The 23457-nt window shown below is 48.2% G+C and overlaps 1 protein-coding gene, 1 long non-coding RNA gene and 1 pseudogene across 3 annotated transcripts; 2 read left to right on the forward strand and 1 right to left on the reverse strand.

Moving 5' to 3' along the window:
* The first annotated feature begins 5281 nt into the window (after positions 1-5281).
* LOC103628210 (uncharacterized) lies at positions 5282-5890 on the forward strand (annotated as a pseudogene).
* Positions 5891-6941: 1051 nt separating this feature from the next.
* LOC100191584 (xyloglucan endotransglucosylase/hydrolase protein 23) lies at positions 6942-8678 on the reverse strand. Of its 2 annotated transcripts, none has more exons than XM_008682750.4 (2): positions 7834-8678; positions 6942-7704 (listed from the first exon to the last, which is right to left on the reverse strand). In XM_008682750.4, exons 1-2 carry the CDS (start codon positions 8301-8303, stop codon positions 7305-7307), a joined length of 870 nt encoding a protein of 289 aa, XP_008680972.1. In that variant the 5' UTR covers positions 8304-8678; the 3' UTR covers positions 6942-7304. The 2 variants fall into 2 exon arrangements, with proteins under 2 accessions (XP_008680972.1, NP_001130486.1); NM_001137014.1 differs by having other exon boundaries at positions 6964-7731; positions 7834-8366.
* Positions 8679-20433: 11755 nt separating this feature from the next.
* Positions 20434-21063, forward strand: LOC111589267 (uncharacterized). The gene is made up of 2 exons (XR_002748265.2): positions 20434-20700; positions 20795-21063. It is a non-coding gene; the product is annotated as an uncharacterized lncRNA (long non-coding RNA).
* Positions 21064-23457: the final 2394 nt, after the last annotated feature.

Below are 23457 nucleotides of genomic sequence, written 5' to 3' on the forward strand. Positions count from 1 at the left end.
GTCCCTTCAATTTGGCCAGCCAAGAACCAACTGGGTCCGTACTACACAGCTAATACACTGGCTGATTCTCTTCTTCTGAAACTGGGGCAGAACCCTTGCCATCCCGGGGGAGAAAAAAAGAGAGAGAGAGAGAGAGAGAGAAAACACTGGCATGCATGGCACGCTGCTAGCAGCAACCACTTGATCATGCTCGGTTTAGTTTCTGGAGTAGAGCAGCAAGGTTTAGATTTGTGATCCCAGCTGTTGTAGCCTTGTAAGTCTCTCACTCTGACTGAATATTCCGGCCGCCGCCGTATGGCAACAGTCTACGTCGGCGGTTGGGCGCCCGTGAGGCCGTGACTGAATATTCCGACCGCCGATAGTTTACTCGGGGCCCGAAGTGCCGCCACGAGTCGCTAGCTCGCCACTCCACTGTCGTCCCTACTCCTAGCTACGTAACTCAAAGCAGCTAGTATGATCTAAATACTTTTCTCCGTCTCAAATTAAAAACAGGCATACAACACGATGTATATATATGTTTTACGTTCATGCATCTAAGTTCATCTTCATCTATTTAAATAGATGACATGAAAATCTAGAGTCCAAAACGACTACTATTTTTGAAATCTTCATCTATTGTTTTGCAAAACTCTAAAGCTAAAGTATTTGGCTGGCCAGCTTCTTTTTTAGAGTTTTTGAGTACAGCCATATATATATATATACCAATTACCAAACACCCTAAACCCTCGCTCTAAAACTGTTCCGCTAAGGTCAGGTAGCATCATCACGACAAAGTCGGCTATCAACTCAACTTTCTCCGTTATATGTCGGATATAGCGATTATTGACTTTCTCGTAAATTTCGATCTAACCGACTTTAGTATGATCATTCAGGCAAATTTTTTTATTGTTTTCTAAGCTGATTTAATTAGTTTCAAGTCGGTTCTAGGAATCGAAAACTTCTCAGCTAGCGTGTGCTCTATGCTGCAGGTGTTTGGCGTGACGAGTGACGACATTGGGCGTGTTTGGTTCGGTTTTTTTCTGGCCAGCTTATCTGAAAAGCTGGCTGTGTGGAAAAGCTGATTGTTGGGAAAAGCTGGTGGTTAGAATTTAGGTGTTTGGTTCGCCAGCTGTGCAGAAAAGCTGTTCGTCAGAATCTACGTGTTTGGATACAGATTCTCAAATTGCAGATTCTGTTCGAACAAACGATAAAATGAAACCCATAACGCAGATAAAGTTCATTACAAACTAATTAGTGGAGTTGATTACATCATAAGTACCGTTACAATTGCACTAAGTTAACTACGACACTAATGCATTTGCAATTGCATCTCGAAAAGCACTCATGTCTAACTCATCAGATGTGCTAGTACTACTCTCACCTGCAGGTAGATCATGACTTAGCCTATTAGGTCCTACTTCATCAAAATCTCTATCGTGTAGAGCACTATCTCTAATGAAGTTATGCAGTGTCATACATGCAATAATTATCTTCGATTGTTTCTCAACCGAAAATGAAGGGAGACTTAATAGAATTCTCCACTTCATTTTTAGCACCCCAAATGATCGCTCAATAACATTTCGTAGGGATGAGTGCGCATAGTTGAAAACTTCTTTACTCCCAATAGGTTGCCTCGCATTTTGTCATTCCGTAATGTGGTACTTCTGACCCTTATAAGGTGCAAGGTACCCCTTTCTATTTGGATAACCCGAATCGACAAGATAGTATTTACCTGCACAAACTCAAAATACAAATGTTACGTACATATGACATAAAATAGTACTGTATTATAGTAATGAACAAAATATTTATATACCTTCCGGTGGATGGGGGAACCTGTCCGCATAAGTTATTAAAGTATCCTGTAGTACTCTTGTGTCATGTATGGAACCTGGCCATCCTGTCACCACAAATGTGAACCTCATATCGAAGTCACATACGGCCATTACATTCTGCGACGTGTAACCGTGTCGGCCAATATATTTCGCTTGTTCCGAAGCCGGGACTGCTGCTGGGAAGTGACTACCATCTATTGCGCCTATGCAATCCTTGAAGTGTGGCCAAAACCTAGCCTCTCGCAAACGATGATGAATCTCGACAAAATGTGGGTCTTTTGGCTTTATTGTGTCAGATGACATCTTATAAAGTGCATTAAGGACATCACTATACTTGCGGCTAATTGTTTCCAATGAGTGACCAAATTTATTTCTGATCTGCCTAAACGATTGTGGACCCCCACATGCCCACAAGAATATGCCAAGAGCTTCCATAGTACTGACACCCCTGCTTGGAAGCAGACCATAATTTTGTACCAACGTGTCATGCAATCGTCGAAAAACAGTTCTTCGCATCCGAAACTTGTCAAAACAGTCGTTACTAATCTCCAGCGTTCTTTGAACCCATTGAATACCAGATTCGACCAATGTTCTCCTAGGAGCCCGACTGAAATGCCTGCCCCAAATGTCAACAGCATAAAGAGCAACAAGCAATTCTCCACCTGTTTCGTCATTAGATGTGTGTGCATCCATTTCATCATCAGATGTGTGTGCATCCATTTCATCATCATATGTGTGTTCATAAGGGTCACACATCTGCATGGAGACAACCAAGAGCCACAATTTCATATGCAACCACAGTTTATAAAACACATATTAAAGAAGCCGAACAGTTTACAGGCATATGCAGTTCACAGATTCACATAGCTCACAAAGTTACAACTCATATTATTCTGATACATGTTCAACTCGAATTTCTGGAAAATTGTTTCAAAACGAAAATGATACTAACGAAAACTGACACGACATGACTCATTAAGCAGACACAACTAACATACTGAACATATAAGCCTCAGTTGTCGGACAAGCAGCATGTAGGTGGACTTTTTTAACATCTAATGAAACCACATGCCTGATGAAAAACACAACCAACGAGAATAGTAAACATGTACGACTCTGTTGTCGGACGTCCACCAGCTAAGTGCTCTTTTTAGTTTCTAACTCGTAAGCATTGCGAAGCCAAGCGATTCTTCCTTCTTTTGTCTCCAAGTTTGCAAAAACATCTCTATACTTCTTATGAATCAGAAGATGCGTCGCAAACAAATGTAGTTCGCTCCCTTCAGGTGATCCATCTTCCTTCACTTGTAGCAACTGCTTTTTAATCTCTAATCGAACGGGGTCATTGTCAGAAGAGGTAATGGACTTGTTTGTGGTCAATGAGCGGGACTCAAAAGCCTCCACAAGTCTTTTCATGTACTCTTCCCTCGAATCTTTTTTCTTCTTTGGTTTTGGGGAATCATGGCGCATCTTACGCTTCCCAGTAGCATTTGTGCAGGGGTCAGGTGTGCTGTTTTCACCCCCACCTAAAGTGTATTCCAAATGATCATCAGAAGATGAATTAGCATCCTCCACACCAGGAACCAGGGTTCTTTCATTTGTGCAGACAATGGGTCCAAACATAACCTTTAGCTCGTCCTCATTCTCTAGGGGGGCTGTTTTGAACATAATACAACCTGGCATTGCCTGCACCAATTCGTAGTCCTACTTTTAGATGGCCAATACTAATGTTAGTCTACGAAAAAAAAGATGAACTTACTTCATTTTGCTTGGCCCACCACTCATCTGGCGCACAGATTGAACCAGTGTGAGGGTCTCGACCAAGGCCTGTAGCCCTTTCATTAAGAGTTTTCCACTGGGTGAACATTCTCTTCAACGAATCCCACCTATTCTTCATTTGATCCCTTGTGTAAGTGCGACCAGTGCGTTCCTTAAACTTCCTTATGAGGTTAGCATACCCTTCTGCATTTAGAAATTGTTGTGGCCTGTTCCGAGCATTGACCTCTTCTACACAAATTTTTGTGTAAATTTTTGTTGCTCTACTATCCCACTTTGCAATCACTTTGCCGGACTTGTCCATCTAGTGCATAACAAGTATATAGTTTTCAACATACGTACTACTGGTATCGAATTAAAAACAACAAATAAGATGAAGAATATAGTGGCCATATTATGTTCAGATAATACCATTAATACTAAAGTTATGTTAAGATAATACCATAAGTACTAATATTCCAATTTGCTTAATTACACAATGACAACCTTAAATAAACTGGTACTGGACACAAAATGACAGGGAACACATTTACAGCATCCCATTAACCAAAACAAGAAACTGATTCCCTGTTTCCCTACGCCCTTAGTACACAAAAGCACAGGGACTTCATCCCTGTTATTCAAACACCTAACTCCAAGGTTCACTGCCTTCTACCTTAAACATCATTGTCACTAAACGAAGGCATCTCATCGGAGTCATATTCAACACCAGAAGTTTTGGAAATGCTCCGCGAAGTCCCAATGTGGAGTAAGGTCGTCGTCAGATGGGGGTGGTGACGACAAGGTAGAAGGTTCATAGCTGCTGTCAACCGGGATGTTTACGTTGTTCACGATGTCCAAATGCTCTTGCAACACCAGAGAGTCTTGCTCCAGCATGCAAGCTATCTCCTCCAAAGCTACACGAAGTTTGGTAGCATCAAATGAGGTCAACCCGCGTCCAGGACGGATTGTTTCCCTCGCTACGGAAAATATCTTGTTCGAAATCTCTTGCATCCTTCCAATTGCCTTGTCGGCTATGGAGTCTGCTGAATCCATCTGATGTGGATTTATTAGGTCGTTAGTATACCAGACATGGGTAGTATCTACAAAAATTTGGCGTAGTCACATGTCCTGTGTCTTGGCTGCTAACAAAGTAGGGGACAAGTACCACAATTTAATAGGCACGTGTGTAGTAATAAGAGTACTAACGCACTGTATGGATTACCCAATAACGTGAACGTAATCCCTAATCAGTACATGGACAAGCGTTCAAAGAAAGCATGACCAAATAAACTGATGCTATAACACATATATGGTATCCCGTTCACCCAGAACAAGAATTGTGAGATTCACATTACCTTGCTTGAAGTTGATCTTGGATCCTCAGACGAATAACCCGAGATGATGGGGAAATCTGAAGAACAAAAACGTTAGTACGTCGATGGTAATCCGTTCTGATGTACAAAAAAAACTTGACATGGTGTGAATGAACTAGAATCCACTTATTGAAATGTATTATTGGGTCGGCTGCTAACAAATAAAAATAGGGTTCAAGTAGCACATAAACAAATTATAAGGGAACACAGAGTTCAATGTTTTCCCCTAAACCGTAACCAACAATCGTTGAACACCATCTGTTCATCACGTTGCTACGAGTGAATACAGGGGCCGTAATCAGTACATACGAGAGATATCCAAACGAGGAGAGGGGCGGGATGGAGGAGACGAACATACCTGGGAAGACGAAAGATTAGATGGCGGGACGAGTCGCGGCTTGAAGCTGCCTGTGGGATTTGTCGAAGAGGTTGCGGAGCCGCGGTCACACCCCTAGAGAACGGAAGGGTCACGAATGCATCGAATCACCGACACGGCGGAGGAGCTACAAGTCAAGTTCGCCATGGATGAGAGGAAGAAAGCTTACCTCTGCGAAGACGACGAGCGCGGCGGCGGGAGATGCGATGGGGGACGCGAACGCCGCCGCGGGCGTCGCGAATGAGGGCGGTTGCGGGAGATGCGATGGGGAGGAGAGCTGCGGCGGCGAGTTGGGACGGGGACGCGTGACGGGCGCGCTTGCGAAACCCTAGCGAAATGAGGTTGGCTTTCCGCGGAAGCGATCTGAGCCCCGCTTCTGGCGTCGCGTAGGCGGGCGACTTCTCATCCAAGCGCGGCGCGGAGAAGCGGCAGGAGAAGCTGCGCGTTTGGTAGCCGCTTCAGCTTCTGGCGGCCAGAATCCGCCCAGAAGCTGAACCAAACGGCGCCATTGTCCTATCTTAGAGCAGCTATGCTCTAACTCTAAAACAGTTCACAGCTCTAGATCGAGTTGAAGTATAGGGCTCGATCGCGCTCTGGTTAGAACGAAGAAAAACAAAAAATTGGTTTCTTCAACAGTAGGAACCTCGGTAAAGCCAATTTAATTTGAAGCTATCATCACATCTATGCTAATGACCAGTCATGCTCGGTTTAATTTCTGGAGTAGAGCAGCAAGATTTAGATTTATGATGATCACAGGTGCCTTGTAAGTCTTTCACTCTGACTGAATATTCCGGCCGCCGCATGGAATAGTCTACGTCGTCGGCGGTTGGCCCGTGACCTGCTTGCTAGTTACTCGGAGCACGAAGCGCCGCCACGAGTCCCCGAGGCCGAGGGTGCTCCAGTCCGACGAGCTGCCAGGTGTAGTTTGGCCAGCTCTCGGGCACCTCTCCGTACGTGCTCATCCGACGAGCTAGTAGCCGAGGAACGAGAAGCTATGTGTCGGTGCGGCCACCTGTCCGCGTCAGCGTCGGGGCACCTCGGTCCCGCTAGGCGCGCTGAGCTGACGGATCGATCGATGGATGGATCACGATCGACGAGCCATGTCCGTGTCCGTCCCCGTCCTTGTCGTCGCGTTGCGCGCGGCGGGTTCGCCTGTGACTGACCGCGAGGCCTGCGCCTGCCACCTTGCGCCGCATGGGCATGGCGCGTAGCCTGAAGCCGGCCAGCAGCCGCCCAGCCGAGGCCCGAGAGCAACCAGGGAGTGGACCAACGTACGTTTAGCTCACTTGTCGCCATTGCCGCTGCTGATAGTGGGGAGTGCCACACCAATGTACGTAGAAGAAATGCATCCCCATCGTGCTGGAGAGGTTGCTGCTGTTGATGCGCCAGTAGCTAGCGCACAACATCTGGCGACGGCAACATTTACTTGCCTGCCTGTCGGTCTAGCTATACTACTATCATGTCCGACAGGCGATCCCATCTTTACTTCAATTCGCTTCAGTAGATAGAGTGGCGTATACAGTGACGCTGACTGACCATGTATCAATCGATCTGCACGCGCCGGATAGTTTCCAGGAGTAATCACGATCACGTCCAGCCAAACATCACTCGACAGTGCACACGTACATGGAACAACTTTTTTTTTGATGGGGAGGACGAGTATAATACAGACACGAGACACGACGAACACGAACAGCGCGCGGCGGCAGACTACGTACACCGTACACGTACCAACAGGGTGGGCGAGGACGAGGAGGCTACAAGAACACAGGCAGCAGAAGAATTTCTTACCACCACACCACGCACGCACCAGCTACTGCGTTACAAATCGTCAAGTCCTTTATTTATCTACCATGTTTCGATGCCTTTCGTCTTGCCTTGATCCGGTGATCGACACCGATCGTCGTAGCGGTAGCAGTAGAGCGGACCACATGCACACACACGCGCGCGCGCGCCATTGTTGGACGGGCGAGGAATAACCGGGCGCTACTGCATGGAGCACTCGGCGGGGAGGCCCTGCTGGTAGCGCTTGGGGTCGGTGCAGTAGTTGTAGATCATGTACTTGCGCTGCACCCAGCGCATCCGCTGCTGCAGGGTGAGGTCCAGCTCCTGGTTGTACCAGTCCCCGGCGCCGGCGGCGGAGGCGGGGGCGCCGGTGCCCTCGGTGCCGACGGTGGCGCCGCAGCGGGTCCGGCCGCCCGCGACGGCGACGCAAGCGTCGGCCTTGAACCCGCGGTAGGAGGCGGAGAAGGGGGCGTGGGACCAGTCCGTCTTGACGCGCCCGCCCTGCGTCGCCCAGTCGTCCGCGTTCCACAGGCTGGAGTAGAGCCGCATCGGCTGGCTCTTGGGGAACGCCACCCCCTTGCTCTCCAGGTTGCGGAAGTCCCTGATGGGCATGTCGTCCACCATGAAGCTGGCGGAGGAGCAAAAGAGCATGGACACCAACCATGAAATGAAGAAGCTGCAGGCGATAGGAATGCAGAAGAAGGAAGCAGAGCAACGAACGACGACTCACATGACGTGCTTGGGGTTCCAGAGGATGGAGTAGGTGTGGAAGTCGGCGGTGGGGTCGAACCAGAGGCGGAACTGCTGCTCCCGCTGCCCCTGCCCCCGCGTGAACACGTTGGTGTGCAGCGTGTAGGGCTCGCCGGACACGTTGCCCAGGAACTCGAAGTCGATCTCGTCGTGCGCGCCGCCCTGCGACGACAGGTAGTAGGCGGTGACGGTGCCGGCGGAGTTGCCCGGCACCAGCCGCAGCTGCATGTCGATCTTGCCGAACAGGTACTCGTGCCGGGACTGGAACCCGGAGCCGGACGTGCGGTCCAGCGACAGCGTCAGCAGCCGCCCGTTGTCAAGGACCTTGCCCCGCCCGTCGCCCCACGTGATGTCCAGCTCCTGGTCCAAGCTGCCCGCCGCGAAGGAGCAGGACACCAGCACGCCCAGGCACAGCAGCAGCAAGGGCACCCGACGAGACGACGTCGCCATGACCGTTGCAACCAGCCACCAAGAGAGACAGACACCTACCGACACTCTACACTGATGATCGAGCAGGTCGCTACTAGGTGCTCGACCTGATCAGCTGGGACGAGCGAGCTGGGTTGGTGGTCGAGCTTGTGACTCTGTGAGTGGAGGCGGCGAGGGGGTTTTATAGGGAGACGGAGGGGGGCTTGGGCTGCCGGCGATAGGAATGGGAATGGCTCCTGCCGCGGGAAGCAGAGCATGTACTGCTACTACTGCTACTGCCCAGCCGTGCGGTTTGTGCGTGTGAGTTGGCGCCAGCCAGAGGATGAGAGGAGACAGGGCAGGGGCTGCGGCGGGGCAGAGCGGGCTTGATGACGCCGGGGCAGGGGAGGGAGGGAGCTCCCGCATCGGCTAGCCGGCCGAGTCATTTTTTGGGTCCACCGGGACGTGCAGCGACTTCCGTTCGTTCTCGCATTTCACCCGAGAGATGCAAATCGTACGCACAGCACACAGGGACATCTTTGCCGACGCCGTCGTAGCTGATTCCGGCCGCTCTACGGGCTCGTACCGACGCCATGTCTCTCTTTTTTGTGTGTCTGGGTGCCGTCACGTCCACAACCACAATGCATGCCACCAACGCGTGATGTAAAATGCCATTGCGATGACTGCCCCCGTCACTTTCACACACACACACACACACACACGGTATATCTCGTGTCTTTTTAACAAAAAAAAAGACAATATCGTTTAGTACAACAGATAAGGACCGCATGATTGAAGAAAAAAAATATTCCTGCGCGTACTATCATGTATCGAAAAATTAATACCCAGCGTTGCACGTACGGCCGGGTGGTTGATGAGCTTGGATGGAGCGCGTGCATCCCCACGGTCCACGTGGATGCACTTTACGACCCCTAACCACCGCAGATCATCCGTCTTGATTAACCGAAGTGTCAATTAAGCAGCAATGCACGGCTAGCATTATTATTATTTATTTCACCGGACGAGTGTGCCGTGGCCGTACTACTACGATACATGGACCTTGTCGAGTTGCCACATTACAATGAAGGGAACGACTTCAGAAACGAAAATGTCAGTCACTCATTCGGAATTATCGGAAACGATAAGTTCGGAACGGAAAATGTACTGATTACTGTCGGAATCTAAAATACGATCGATACAAATCGCAACGTGTACCCTCAACCTACTTAAAGAAATCACACAAGCCGTAGTATATAGATGTTCGTACATGATTAAACCATATCTCACAAAAGCATCGAGGCAATATCTCACGTATACGGGTGACAAGTAGGACATTTACGACATTCCTAATCCATTCCTAATGTATACAATCTATTGAGACAAACATGACCGGGAAACCCTTATCTGCGTTGACATGAAGTATGCGAGCTACGACATTGCTTTTAGGAATACGGAGGTTCCGTTGGCTGTAGCATGAGATGATTGCGCGGCAGAAACAGATGAGACATAGTTTGGCCGATTTGAACATACTCATCGACTGCGTCCGTAGGCAACCTGCAACCCATATGCGAGGACACGCAGAGCAGTAGAGACTTTTTGCTGCACTCCTCTAAGGATACGCAGAAACAAAGGCCGCTGCATCTGAAACCTAGAATGAATATGCAAAATGTAAGAACCATAGGAAGCATACATGTAGAGGTAAGAGTGATTATTAGGAAATGAGGTAAGAGTGATTATTAGGAAATGTACCTTCGTCGGTAAATGTGGGCGGGATATACAAGATTTCGACCAAAGTAGTGGTTCTTTATCAGATTTTCGCCAATATTGTGATCCCTATGGATTACTTGACGAGGCAAAGAAGAGGGCCGACGACGCCTCCTTGAACCTCCAATGCCCAGTTGGTAAGGGCTTGCAAAACGAACATGGTGTCGACCTCGTCTTCAGAATCGTCATCGGACGAAGAGTCCACGAACTCTTTGAAGTAATCGGAGACAAACTGTAGAGTGTTGGTGTAGTCGAACTCTTTGAACATGGTGTCGACCTCGTCTTCAGAATGGTAGTTGAGTTAGTCGATGAGAAAATAATATGGTGGTGTAGAGTGAACCGTTGTAGAGGGTAGAGATATGGAGAGAGGTTGCTGACGTGATACATGAGTGGGATATAGGTGGAAGAATATAGAGTCGCTGAAGGTAGTCTAAAGGCGAGGTATGCCCATGCTGATGCGTTATCCGTCCTGAGAAAATTGTTGAGTAGGAAGAGAGCGAAGAGATTAGACTTGAGACTCGTGAGATCACAACACTCTAATAGCTACCCCTGCACATAAAATGATTTATAGAGGCTCAAGGCGTGGAATCGTAATACCATATGTCCTATTGTATAGTGGATAAATTAATGGAAATGAAGGGAAAGATTACACGCTCGAATGACGTCTTAGCAGGAAGATAGACTAGCTCATCCTCTATTTTGATCTCGGTGAGAGTTCTAGTCTAATCCTAGCCGTCTCGTTTTGCAGAAACCTTTTGGAGCCGTGGGCTTGCCTGAGCCTTGTTCTACCTTCGATTTGCCTTGGACTCCGAAGGATTATTAACCTTAAACTCCTGAACACCATCTACGTTGTTCTACTCCTTTTGTAGCAATAAAAGTAAGGGGCCAGGGGTTACGTGCGAGCTGGATAGTGGACCCCACTCATCAGAGCTCCAACTATTTCTATCTTTTAACCATAGACAGGTTACGTATTCAAAATAATTACTTTTTTCCATCTTAGTTATTTTTGTGCAAAATAAAGAACAAACCAAATTTATGGTCGGGGCGCGTGTTATCCGCGGGTTGAAATAGAAACCGTGTCTATAGAGACGTAGGCAACATTTTTTCTTTAGGTGGGGAACAATATATACATAACTACAGTTATAATATTAATAAATAGAATATGTATACATATACAATATTCACTAGTCATAAAATTTAACACAAATATACGCTAAATACATACTATATTTTAATTAATTATAAACTAAATCTTTTATTTCAGCCATAAAAATAACTAGAGAACAGATTTTCTTTTTGTTAGAGGGGCCATGGCCCTACTAGCAGCCCCCCTACCCCCTACCCTTGTCTACGCCACTGCACTCCTGTATCTGCGAAACATTGGATCGGGTGTGAGTGTATCTAGGGGTGAAAACGGGTCGGGTACCCGGACCGGGTACCGGATACGGATACTAATTCGGGACGTTTTTTCGGATACGGATACGGGTAATTTTATATTCGGGACGGATACGGGTACTACCCGGATAGAATCGTCTCGGATACGGGACGAGCAGTACCCGGTAAATACCCGACAGCCTCGGGCGGATACGGGTACCCGGCTACCGGGTACCCGGTAATATTTGGCCCAATAAACAATTAATGAATTAAACATAAACAGGCCCAAGCGGCCAGGCCCAATCACTTTGGCCTGTGGCCTCCAAGCCGAGCGCCGTGTCGCTGCTACCCTGGGACCTGGGTCCTGGCCACCTGCGTTGGAGCCTTCCATCGTCCAGCCGCCAGACGTCGTCACCGCGGCTGCGCGACACAGCCTCACGCCTAGATCGAGCGGGCGAGCCCGAGCTCCCATCCGGCGATCCCCGACTCCCCGTCGTCCGTCCGCCCGAGGCCTGAGCTCGTCGCACCGCTAGACGGACCACGGACGGGAGAGCTCGGTCAGCTCCCTGCTCACCGCGCCGCCGCTGGACGGACCACGGACGGGCGCCGCTCGGTCACCTCGCTCCCTGCTCACCGCGCCGTGTCCGCCCGAGCTCTCACCGGCCACCGCGCTCCCTGCTCCCAGGTATCGCTCCCTGCTCCCAGCCCCTCCCTGCTCCTAGGTCTCGCTCCCTGCTCTCAGCCACCTCGCTCCCTACTCCCAGGTGCCAGCCACCGAGCCGGGCAGCCGACCGCACCGCGCCGCCACCAGACCGAGCGTCGTCCGAGCGCCGTCAACCCCAGCTCCAGTCCACTGCTCTAGGCGTCGTCGACCCTGCGTCCAAGAATGCAGCAGCCTCACGCCGGCGCATCAGGTCCCAACAGCGGACACTCCTCGGCGGCCACCATCGTTGGCTCGTCGGCGGGGGCTCGTCAGCAGCAGCAAGAGGCAACTCACGCCCGAACCCTCGATCCGTGGCCCCGTCGTGCAGCTCGGTAATGTTGTTGCTTTACCAACGATGACAGTCCACTTAGTATGGTTTACTAACTATTAGTAACTTTGCTCATATTATTGTGATGGATAATGACAGCGCCATGGATGTCGATGATATTTGTGACAACAATGTGTCCCATGAAGATGAAATACATGGTAGTAGGGAGGATGTTAATGGTAACAACAGTGAACACATGGTGGAGGACCATGTTCCTGCACCTAGTGAGGTGAATGTCCTGTGCTAACAAGTTAGTGAAAGGGAAATGTGCCCTTGGGCCATTTCTAAGTATTTTGGTGATTGAGTGCCAACTCAAGTGCTTAAATGTGAATTTATGCCATGGATGAATAAAGTGCAAATCAAGAGCAAAGGTATGTTTCTAAGTCTTAGTACATTGGTTTTGTGTACTAATATACTTGTCTAAGTATTGGAAACAGGAAGAAAAAGAAAAGAAAGGAGTTGGCTGTGTACAGCCAGAAGGCTGCTTCGGTCTGGAGCACCGGACTGTCCGGTGGTGCACCGGACAGTGTCCGGTGCCCCAGGCTGCCTCGGCCGAAGAGGCCGCTCTCGGGAATTTGCTGACGGCGTACGGCTAAAATTCACCGGACTGTCCGGTGTGCACCGGACTGTCCGGTGAGCCAACGGTCGGCCGGGCCAACGGTCGGCCGCGGATTCTGCGCGCGACACGTGGCCAAGCCAACGGTCGGAAGGGGGCACCGGACTGTCCGGTGTGCACCGGACATGTCCGGTGCGCCAACGGCTCCCAGATCTGCAACGGTCGGCTTCGCCATTTAAGGAAAGGAATCGGGCACCGGACACTGTCCGGTGTGCACCGGACTGTCCGGTGCGCCCGATGACAGAAGGCAGGGATGGCCTTCTAGATTTGTTCTCAACGGCTCCTAGCCACCTTGGGGCTATAAAAGGGACCCCTAGGCGCATGGAGGAGGATACCAAGCATTCCTACAACATTCCTAAGCACCAAGACATCGATCTCACGCATTCGTTTCATTGTGATAGCATCTAGAGCTCTTGTTGAGTTGCGAACTCTTTGAGTTGTGTTGCGAGCTCTTGTTGCGACTTGTGTGCGTGTTGTTGCTCTGATCTTTTGAAGTCTTGTGTGCGTTGCTCATACCCCCTTTTGCTCTGTGTTCTTTGTGAACTTCAATTGTAAGGGCGAGAGGCTCCAAGTTGTGGAGATTCCTCGCAAACGGGATTGAGAAAAAGCAAGCAAAACACCGTGGTATTCAAGTGGGTCTTTGGACCGCTTGAGAGGGGTTGATTGCAACCCTCGTCCGTTGGGACGCCACAACATGGAGTATGCAAGCGTTGGTCTTGGCCGAACCACGGGATAAACCACTGTGTCATCTCTGTGATTAATCTCTTGTGGTATTGTGTTTTGTTGAGACTCCTTTCTAGCCAATTGGCATTTATTGTGCTAACACTTAACAAGTTTTTGTGGCTATAAGCTTAAGTTTTACAGGATCACCTATTCACCCCCCCCCCTCTAGGTGCTCTCAATTGGTATCGGAGCTGTTCTCTTCAAGAAAGGGACTAACCGCCCGAAGAGATGGATCCTAAGGGGAAGGGAATCGTGATCAACGACAAGGAAAAGGAGTCCTTCGTCAACGAGCCAAAAGATGACAAATCCAACGACTCTGGCTCGGGCCACAGACGTAAAGATGGGAAGAAGAAGAAGACAAGACGTATCAAGGAGATCGTCTACTACGACAGCGACGAGTCTACTTCTTCCCACAAGGACGACGACTACGACAAACAAAAGACGGTTAACTCAAACTTTTCTTTTGATTATTCGCGCATTCCGCACAGCTCAAATGCTCATTTGCTCCCCATTCCACTTGGCAAGCCTCCTCACTTTGATGGAGAGGACTACGGATTTTGGAGTCACAAAATGCGTACACACCTATTTTCTCTCCATCCAAGCATTTGGGAGATTGTGGAAAGTGGAATGAAATTTGATAGCTCGGATAGTCCTTCGTTTATTAATGAACAGATCCATAAAAATGCACAAGCTACTACTGTGTTGCTAGCCTCTTTGTGCAGGAACGAGTATCACAAGGTGAGCGGCTTGGACAATGCCAAGCAGATTTGGGACACCCTCAAGATCTCTCATGAAGGGAATGATGTCACCTTACTCACCAAGATGGAGTTGGTGGAGGGCGAGCTCGGACGATTCGCGATGATAAGGGGCGAGGAGCCGACGCAAACATACAACCGGCTCAAGATCCTTATCAACAAAATAAGGAGCTACGGAAGCACGCGATGGACGGATCACGACGTCGTCCGCCTAATGCTAAGGTCATTTACCGTTCTTGATCCTCATCTCGTGAACAATATTCGTGAGAATCCCAGGTACACGAAGATGACGCCCGAGGAGGTACTCGGAAAATTCGTAAGCGGACGGATGATGATCAAGGAGGCAAGATACGTGGACGACGCCTTGAATGGACCGATCAACGAGCCTCAACCCCTTGCTCTCAAGGCAACAAGAAGCAAGGAGGCGCTACCTAGCAGGGTGGCACAAATTGAGGCGGCCGGACTTAATGATGAAGAGATGGCCCTCATCATCAAAAGATTCAAGACGGCGCTTAAAGGTCGCAAGGGACAGCCAAGCAAGACCAAAGCCAAGGGGAAGCGTTCGTGCTTCAAATGCGGTAAGCTTGGTCATTTTATTGCTATCTGTCCCGACAATGATAGTGATCAGGACCAAGGGAATAAGAGGGAGAAGAAGAAGAATTATAAGAAGGCAAAGGGCGAGGCTCATCTTGGCAAGGAGTGGGATTCGGACTGCTCCTCGTCTGACTCCGACAATGAGGGACTCGCCGCCACTGCATTCAACAAGTCATCCCTCTTCCCCAACGAGCGTCACACTTGCCTCATGGCAAGAGAGAAGAAGGTAATCACTCGTAATGATGTCACTTATGACTCTTCTAGTGACGATGAGTCTAGTGATGATGAAATAGATTACTCTAGTTTGTTCAAGGGATTGGATAGAAATAAAATTGATAAAATCAATGAATTGATTGATGCCTTGAATGAAAAGGATAGGCTTTTAGAAAAGCAAGAGGATTTGTTGTATGATGAACATGATAAGTTTGTAGAGGCACAAAAATCCTATGCTTTAGAAGTTAAAAGAAATGAAGTGCTTTCTAGTGAATTATCTTCTTGTCATGAAAACATTGCTACTTTAAAGAGTGTTAATGATGACTTAAATGCTAAACTAGAAGTAGCTAGTAAATCAACATCTTGTGTAGAAATTGTTGAAACGTGCACTAGGTGTAAAGATCTTAATGTTGATGCTTGTAGTAAACATCTAGTTTCAATTTCTAAATTGAATGATGAAGTGCCTAGTCTTAATGCTCAACTTAAGGCTAGCAAAAGCGAATTTGATAAGCTAAAATTTGCAAGGGATGCCTACACGATTGGTAGACACCCCTCAATTAAGGATGGACTTGGCTTCAAAAGGGAAGCCAAGAACTTAACAAGCCATAAGGCTCTCATTCCCGCTAAGGAGAAAGGGAAGGCCCCTATGGCTACTAGTGCTAAAAAGAACCATGCCTTTTTGTATCATGATAGGAAAAATTCTAGAAATGCTTTTAGAAGTTATGATGCTTTTGATTCACATGCTTATGATTCTTATGCTATGACTGCTTCTAGTTCTCATGTTATGCATGATAGAAAGGTTGGTAGAAGAAATGTTATTCACAATATGCCTAGGAGAAATGTTGTTAATGCTCATAGAAAAGTTCATGGACCTTCTACAATTTATCATGCCCTAAATGCTTCCTTTGCTATTTGTAGAAAGGATAGGAAGATAGTTGCTAGGAAGTTAGGGGCAAAATGCAAGGGAGACAAAACTTGCATTTGGGTCCCTAAGGATATTTGCACTAACCTTGTAGGACCCAACAAGAGTTGGGTACCTAAGTCCCAAGCCTAAATTTACCTTGCAGGTTTATGCATCCGGGGGTTCAAGCTGGATTATTGATAGCGGATGCACAAACCATATGATGGGGGAGAAGAAGATGTTCACCTCCTACGTCAAGAATAAAGATTCCCAAGATTCAATTATATTCGGTGATGGGAATCAAGGCAAGGTAAAAGTGTTAGGTAAAATTGCAATTTCTAATGAGCACTCTATCTCTAATGTGTTTTTAGTAGAGTCTCTTGGATATAATTTGCTATCTGTTAGTCAATTATGCAACATGGGGTATAACTGTCTATTTACAAATGTAGATGTGTCTGTCTTTAGAAGAAGTGATGGTTCACTAGCATTTAAGGGTGTATTAGACGGCAAACTTTATTTAGTTGATTTTGCAAAAGAGGAGGCCGGTCTAGATGCATGCTTAATAGCTAAGACTAGCATGGGCTGGCTGTGGCATCGCCGCTTAGCACATGTGGGGATGAAGAACCTTCACAAGCTTCTAAAGGGAGAACACGTGATAGGTTTGACTAACGTACAATTCAAAAAAGATAGACCTTGTGCAGCTTGTCAAGCAGGTAAACAAGTGGGAGGAGCACATCACAGCAAGAATGTGATGACCACATCAAGACCCCTGGAGCTGCTACACATGGACCTCTTCGGACCCGTCGCCTATCTGAGCATAGGAGGAAGTAAGTATGGTCTAGTTATTGTTGATGACTTTTCCCGCTTCACTTGGGTGTTCTTTTTGCAGGATAAGTCTGAAACCCAAGGGACCCTCAAGCGCTTACTCAGGAGAGCTCAAAATGAGTTTGAGCTCAAGGTGAATAAGATAAGGAGCGACAACGGGTCGGAGTTCAAGAACCTTCAAGTGGAGGAGTTCCTTGAGGAGGAAGGGATCAAGCACGAGTTCTCCGCTCCCTACACACCACAGCAAAATGGAGTGGTAGAGAGGAAGAACAGGACGCTAATCGACATGGCGAGGACTATGCTTGGAGAATTCAAGACCCCCGAGCGTTTTTGGTCGGAAGCCGTGAACACGGCTTGCCACGCCATCAACAGGGTCTACCTTCATCGCCTCCTCAAGAAGACGTCATATGAGCTTCTAACCGGTAACAAACCCAATGTATCGTACTTTCGTGTATTTGGGAGCAAGTGCTACATTCTAGTGAAGAAGGGTAGAAATTCTAAATTTGCTCCCAAAGCAGTAGAAGGGTTTTTGTTAGGTTATGACTCAAATACAAAGGCGTATAGAGTCTTCAACAAATCATCGGGTTTGGTTGAAGTCTCTAGCGACGTTGTATTTGATGAGACTAATGGCTCTCCAGGAGAGCAAGTTGTTGATCTTGATGATGTAGATGAAGAAGACGTTCCAACGGCCGCTATGCGCACCATGGCGATTGGTGATGTGCGACCACAGGAACAATTGGAGCAAGATCAACCTTCTTCCTCAACTATGGTGCAACCCCCAACTCAAGACGATGAACAGGTTCATCAACAGGAGGCGTGTGATCAAGGGGGAGCACAAGATGATCATGTGATGGAGGAAGATGCGCAACCGGCACCTCCAACCCAAGTCCGAGCGGTGATTCAAAGGGATCATCCTGTCGACCAAATTTTGGGTGACATTAGTAAGGGAGTAACTACTCGATCTAGATTAGTTAATTTTTGTGAGCATTACTCCTTTGTCTCTTCTATTGAGCCTTTCAGGGTAGAGGAGGCCTTGCTAGATCCGGACTGGGTGTTGGCCATGCAGGAGGAGCTCAACAACTTCAAGCGCAATGAAGTTTGGACACTGGTGCCTCGTCCCAAGCAAAATGTTGTGGGAACCAAGTGGGTGTTCCGCAACAAACAGGACGAGCACGGGGTGGTCACGAGGAACAAGGCTCGACTTGTGGCAAAAGGTTATGCCCAAGTCGCAGGTTTGGACTTTGAGGAGACGTTTGCTCCTGTGGCTAGGCTAGAATCAATTCGTATCTTGCTAGCATATGCCGCTCACCATTCTTTCAGGTTGTTCCAAATGGATGTGAAGAGCGCTTTCCTCAACGGGCCAATCAAGGAGGAGGTGTACGTGGAGCAACCCCCTGGCTTCGAGGATGAACGGTACCCCGACCACGTGTGTAAGCTCTCTAAGGCGCTCTATGGACTTAAGCAAGCCCCAAGAGCATGGTATGAATGCCTTAGAGACTTTTTACTTGCTAATGCTTTCAAGGTTGGGAAAGCCGATCCAACTCTTTTTACTAAGACATGTGATGGTGATTTGTTTGTGTGCCAAATTTATGTCGATTACATAATATTTGGTTCTACTAACCAAAAGTCTTGTGAAGAGTTTAGCAGGGTGATGACGCAGAAATTCGAGATGTCGATGATGGGCGAGTTGAACTACTTCCTTGGGTTCCAAGTGAAGCAACTCAAAGATGGCACCTTCATCTCCCAAACGAAGTACACGCAAGATCTGCTAAAGAGGTTTGGGATGAAGGACGCCAAGCCCGCAAAGACTCCGATGGGAAATGTGCCCTTGGGCCATTTCTAAGTATTTTGGTGATTGAGTGCCAACTCAAGTGCTTAAATGTGAATTTATGCCATGGATGAATAAAGTGCAAATCAAGAGCAAAGGTATGTTTCTAAGTCTTAGTACATTGGTTTTGTGTACTAATATACTTGTCTAAGTATTGGAAACAGGAAGAAAAAGAAAAGAGTTGGTTGTGTACAGCCAGAAGGCTGCTACGGTCTGGAGCACCGGACTGTCCGGTGCGCCAGGCTGCCTCGGCCGAAGAGGCCGCTCTCGGGAATTTGCTGACGGCGTACGGCTAAAATTCACCGGACTGTCCGGTGTGCACCGGACTGTCCGGTGAGCCAACGGTCGGCCGGGCCAACGGTCGGCCGCGGATTCTGCGCGCGACACGTGGCCAAGCCAACGGTCGGAAGGGGGCACCGGACTGTCCGGTGTGCACCGGACATGTCCGGTGCGCCAACGGCTCCCAGATCTGCAACGGTCGGCTTCGCCATTTAAGGAAAGGAATCGGGCACCGGACACTGTCCGGTGTGCACCGGACTGTCCGGTGCGCCCGATGACAGAAGGCAGGGATGGCCTTCCAGATTTGTTCTCAACGGCTCCTAGCCGCCTTGGGGCTATAAAAGGGACCCCTAGGCGCATGGAGGAGGATACCAAGCATTCCTACAACATTCCTAAGCACCAAGACATCGATCTCACGCATTCGTTTCATTGTGATAGCATCTAGAGCTCTTGTTGAGTTACGAACTCTTTGAGTTGTGTTGCGAGCTCTTGTTGCGACTTGTGTGCGTGTTGTTGCTCTGATCTTTTGAAGTCTTGTGTGCGTTGCTCATACCCCCTTTTGCTCTGTGTTCTTTGTGAACTTCAATTGTAAGGGCGAGAGGCTCCAAGTTGTGGAGATTCCTCGCAAACGGGATTGAGAAAAAGCAAGCAAAACACCGTGGTATTCAAGTGGGTCTTTGGACCGCTTGAGAGGGGTTGATTGCAACCCTCGTCCGTTGGGACGCCACAACGTGGAGTAGGCAAGCGTTGGTCTTGGCCGAACCACGGGATAAACCACTGTGTCATCTCTGTGATTAATCTCTTGTGGTATTGTGTTTTGTTGAGACTCCTTTCTAGCCACTTGGCATTTATTGTGCTAACACTTAACAAGTTTTTGTGGCTATAAGCTTAAGTTTTACAGGATCACCTATTCACCCCCCCCTCTAGGTGCTCTCAGTTAGTCGTGGAAAAAACAAGTCCATAGATGGAGACCATCGTGTAGTGAAACGACAACTAACAACCAAGTCAACCAATACCCCAACAAGCAAGTTTATGGCATCTTCATTTAAAGCCGCAAGGTCACACCAGAGCATGGATTTAGTGCCACAATTGGCTAAAGGTGTCCTATTTGACTTTATTTGTTTCATTTTTATGTGACTACAAACGTATATTAACATGTGTCCTTTTTGACTTTATTTGTTTTGTTATAGTTGCACAAGATGGAAGTGCGAGCGCAAATGAAAATGCAAGCGTAGCTGCAAGTGTCCAAATAAGCACTGAAGATGAATTGGATGAAGAACAAGTCAAGAAAAAGAAGCTCACTTCATGGGTTTGGGAGCATTTCACAAGGTATGATGTAGAAGTGGAGCAAACTGATGGTTCCATTGTTAAGCAAAAATGGGCAAAATGCAAAAAATGTGCACATAAAGCTAAGGCTGATGCCTTTCGTTATATTGTCTTGTGGACGCGTGGTTGATGCCTTTCGTTCGAAGCTTAAACCTGAAATTATTGAAGCCTTGGTTTGTACTAAGGATTGGAAGATTGCTTCAGAGAAAGGTTTCATTTTATTGTGCATGTGTTCTTGTATTTCTCTATGACTAAATGATGATGATGGTTATTGATATGTTTTGTTGTTCTCTATTGGTTTCAGATTTGGAGTGTGAAATAAAAACTATAGCTGAAGCTATGAATGCTATGGAGGTGGACGATGATGTCGCGACTTGAGATCTTCAAACAAGCTTGGATTGCTTGCACTATTTTATGCCATTTGAAAATTACCTTTTATTGTAATAGTCTATTGTGTTGAACTATCTTGTGCTATGTTAGACTCTTGTGTGATGTGAACTTATCGCTATTATATTTGAACTATTGTGTTAGACTATTGTATGCTATGAACTTATTGTTATATTGTCTTGTTGATCTATGGTCTATGCAATGCTATATTGTATGATGTGTTGAATGATGAGAACTTACTGCTATATTATCATGTTGGACTATTGTGTTGTATGATGTGAACTTATTGCTATATTGTCATGTTAGAATATTACACTACATGATGTAAACTTATTGTTATATTGTTATGATGGACTATTATGTTGCACGATGTAACTATTTTATGTACCAACTGAATTATAGTGAATGATAATCAGTGTATGCATTATCCGATAAGTACCCGATATCCGCATGTATCCGGCTACACAATATCTGTATCCGTCCCTTATCCGTCCGACTAAATACCCGGTCCCTGTATCTGTATCCGTCCCGTTTCTAACTATCCGTATCCGATCCCGTATCCGATTGAAATACATTAGGGTAGGATACGGGATGACCTACTATCCGTCCGTATCCGCCCGTTTTCACCCCTAAGTGTATCCGTGGGCCAAAATATTTTCACTCGTCTCCATACGGTTGAGTATCCCTTGAGTTTTGGGTTTGCACGTTAAATTGCTAACCCTGACAGTAGGCACTGGTGGGCGGCAGCAGCAGAGCAGCTAGCGCGGCACACACATTGACACTGGTGGTAGCGCACACCCCGTACGATTGCATGCTGGATGACGATGCCACGGAGGGGCCCGGCCATAACACGGACGGGGCCAGCAGAGCACAGCAATGATCGCGTGCCAGCTCGATCGGTCGCTGGGTCACTCAATCGGCAGGGACGGGATGGGTGACTCGTATGGCAGTGGCAGCCATACCGACGGATGGATTATTCATGGATGGGGGAGAGACAGGAAAAATCACGCATGGGGACTGGGGGGCATCGCGATACATTACAAGCTGACGCTGCCCGTGCCTGCCGGGCCCTAGCTGGCGTCGGCGAGGCATATTGAAGTGTATACTACCAGACTACCACCAGTAGCAGCAGCAGCTAGCTAGCCATTCACCCACACGCATAGCGGTTGCGTGTTCGTCGTCCGTTCCCCCCCTGCCCTGCCCTGCTGCGCACTGCCACTGTGACTGTGTGCTGGGGGTCCGGTACGGTGGCGTGGAGTCGTCGCAGCGCGGGGTTATGAGCGCTGCCGCCTGCCGGGACGGGAGCATCGGGTGCGCTCGCTCCGCCGCGCGCTTTTAAGCGCCGGAGACCACTGCCTGCCTGCGTGCTGGGTGACGACGGACGCAGCAGGCACGCCCCCCTCTCTCGGTCGCCGGTAGCATGCACGGCACCAATGTCACGATTTGCAGTACAGTTAATAGCCACTAGATCGGCGGCGAGATCGTCAATGCCACATTATTCATGGGCTCGCGTCGTGGCCGCTAGCTGGCCGTGTTTTAACTCCACAGTTACTGGCTGGCCTAGGTACTGCTGGCAGTACCACACCGTACGTCTACTTGCTCCTTCCTAAATTTCTAATTTTTTTAGTAGAGTCAGAATATAATAATCTGGAAGCTACGCGGTTGAATGGATCTACGAACGCCCCGCGGAGTCTCCCGTTCGAGACCACGGAATCTAGCGACCCCGGCCCATGCAATGCACCGACATGCTCGACGGCGATGGAGCGAGCGACGAGCATGCGTTCCCGCCGCGTGGTCGCGAGGACGCACGTACGGCCTCGCTCGGGCTATCACGTGCTGCCGTCCTTGCTCTCGCGACGTCACGTCGCCTCCTCTACCCCGCGCACGCGAGGCGTGTCGCGCTGCCGTCGTCGGCCCCGGGCCCTCATCCATCCAGTTTCCTTTTCGCTCTCACGGACCACGGGCCACACGGCGCCACGCGGCGGTGCCGGAGCCCGGAGCCGGGGCCCTCCTCTTGCACCATGCATGAGCGTGATGCATGTGACGAGCAGCCAGCGCCGACGATGATCGTGTTTAGAAAAGTATCTGAGAATGAATCTCCGATGTCTGTATTCCATTAACGTAAAACAGTAAATACATAGTGAACGGACGGTTTCAAACCCGCACGCCTGTTCGGTTGAAAAGCACGTTTACTTTATGTGTTTACATTATTGCTAATTAGGATTAAGGGAATGAGTAACTGCTAATCTTCTGGAAACTTCTTGTTCTCTCTGGATCTTCTGGAGACTTCTTATCTCTGGATGAGATCACCACCGTCTATTTTCTTTTAACACTCCCCCTTGATCGAATCTATCCTATTACATCATCTAGGAATACAAAACTATTTTATATCTATCCTATTTAGTGTACTATTATCTTACAAAAACCTTGTGGGAAAAATAGATAATAAGGCACATTTCCTCTGTTGATATTACCTCATTAAAAACTTTATATGGTAAAAACCTCTTTGAGGAAAAATCCATAAAAAGAAAAGAGTATAATATAATGTCAACTAGGTTATATTGTGGAGAGTGATACTCC

This window comes from Zea mays, chromosome 5 (assembly GCF_902167145.1).
Source record: "Zea mays cultivar B73 chromosome 5, Zm-B73-REFERENCE-NAM-5.0, whole genome shotgun sequence".
NCBI lineage: Eukaryota > Viridiplantae > Streptophyta > Magnoliopsida > Poales > Poaceae > Zea > Zea mays.

Bases quoted from the DNA above. Each gene is read 5' to 3' on its own strand.
- LOC100191584 (NM_001137014.1), bottom strand. From the start codon at position 8,303: ATGGCGACGTCGTCTCGTCGGGTGCCCTTGCTGCTGCTGTGCCTGGGC. The intron at 7,732-7,833 runs GTGAGTCGTCGT...CTCCTCCGCCAG, and splicing joins TGGAACCCCAAGCACGTCAT to CTTCATGGTGGACGACATGC.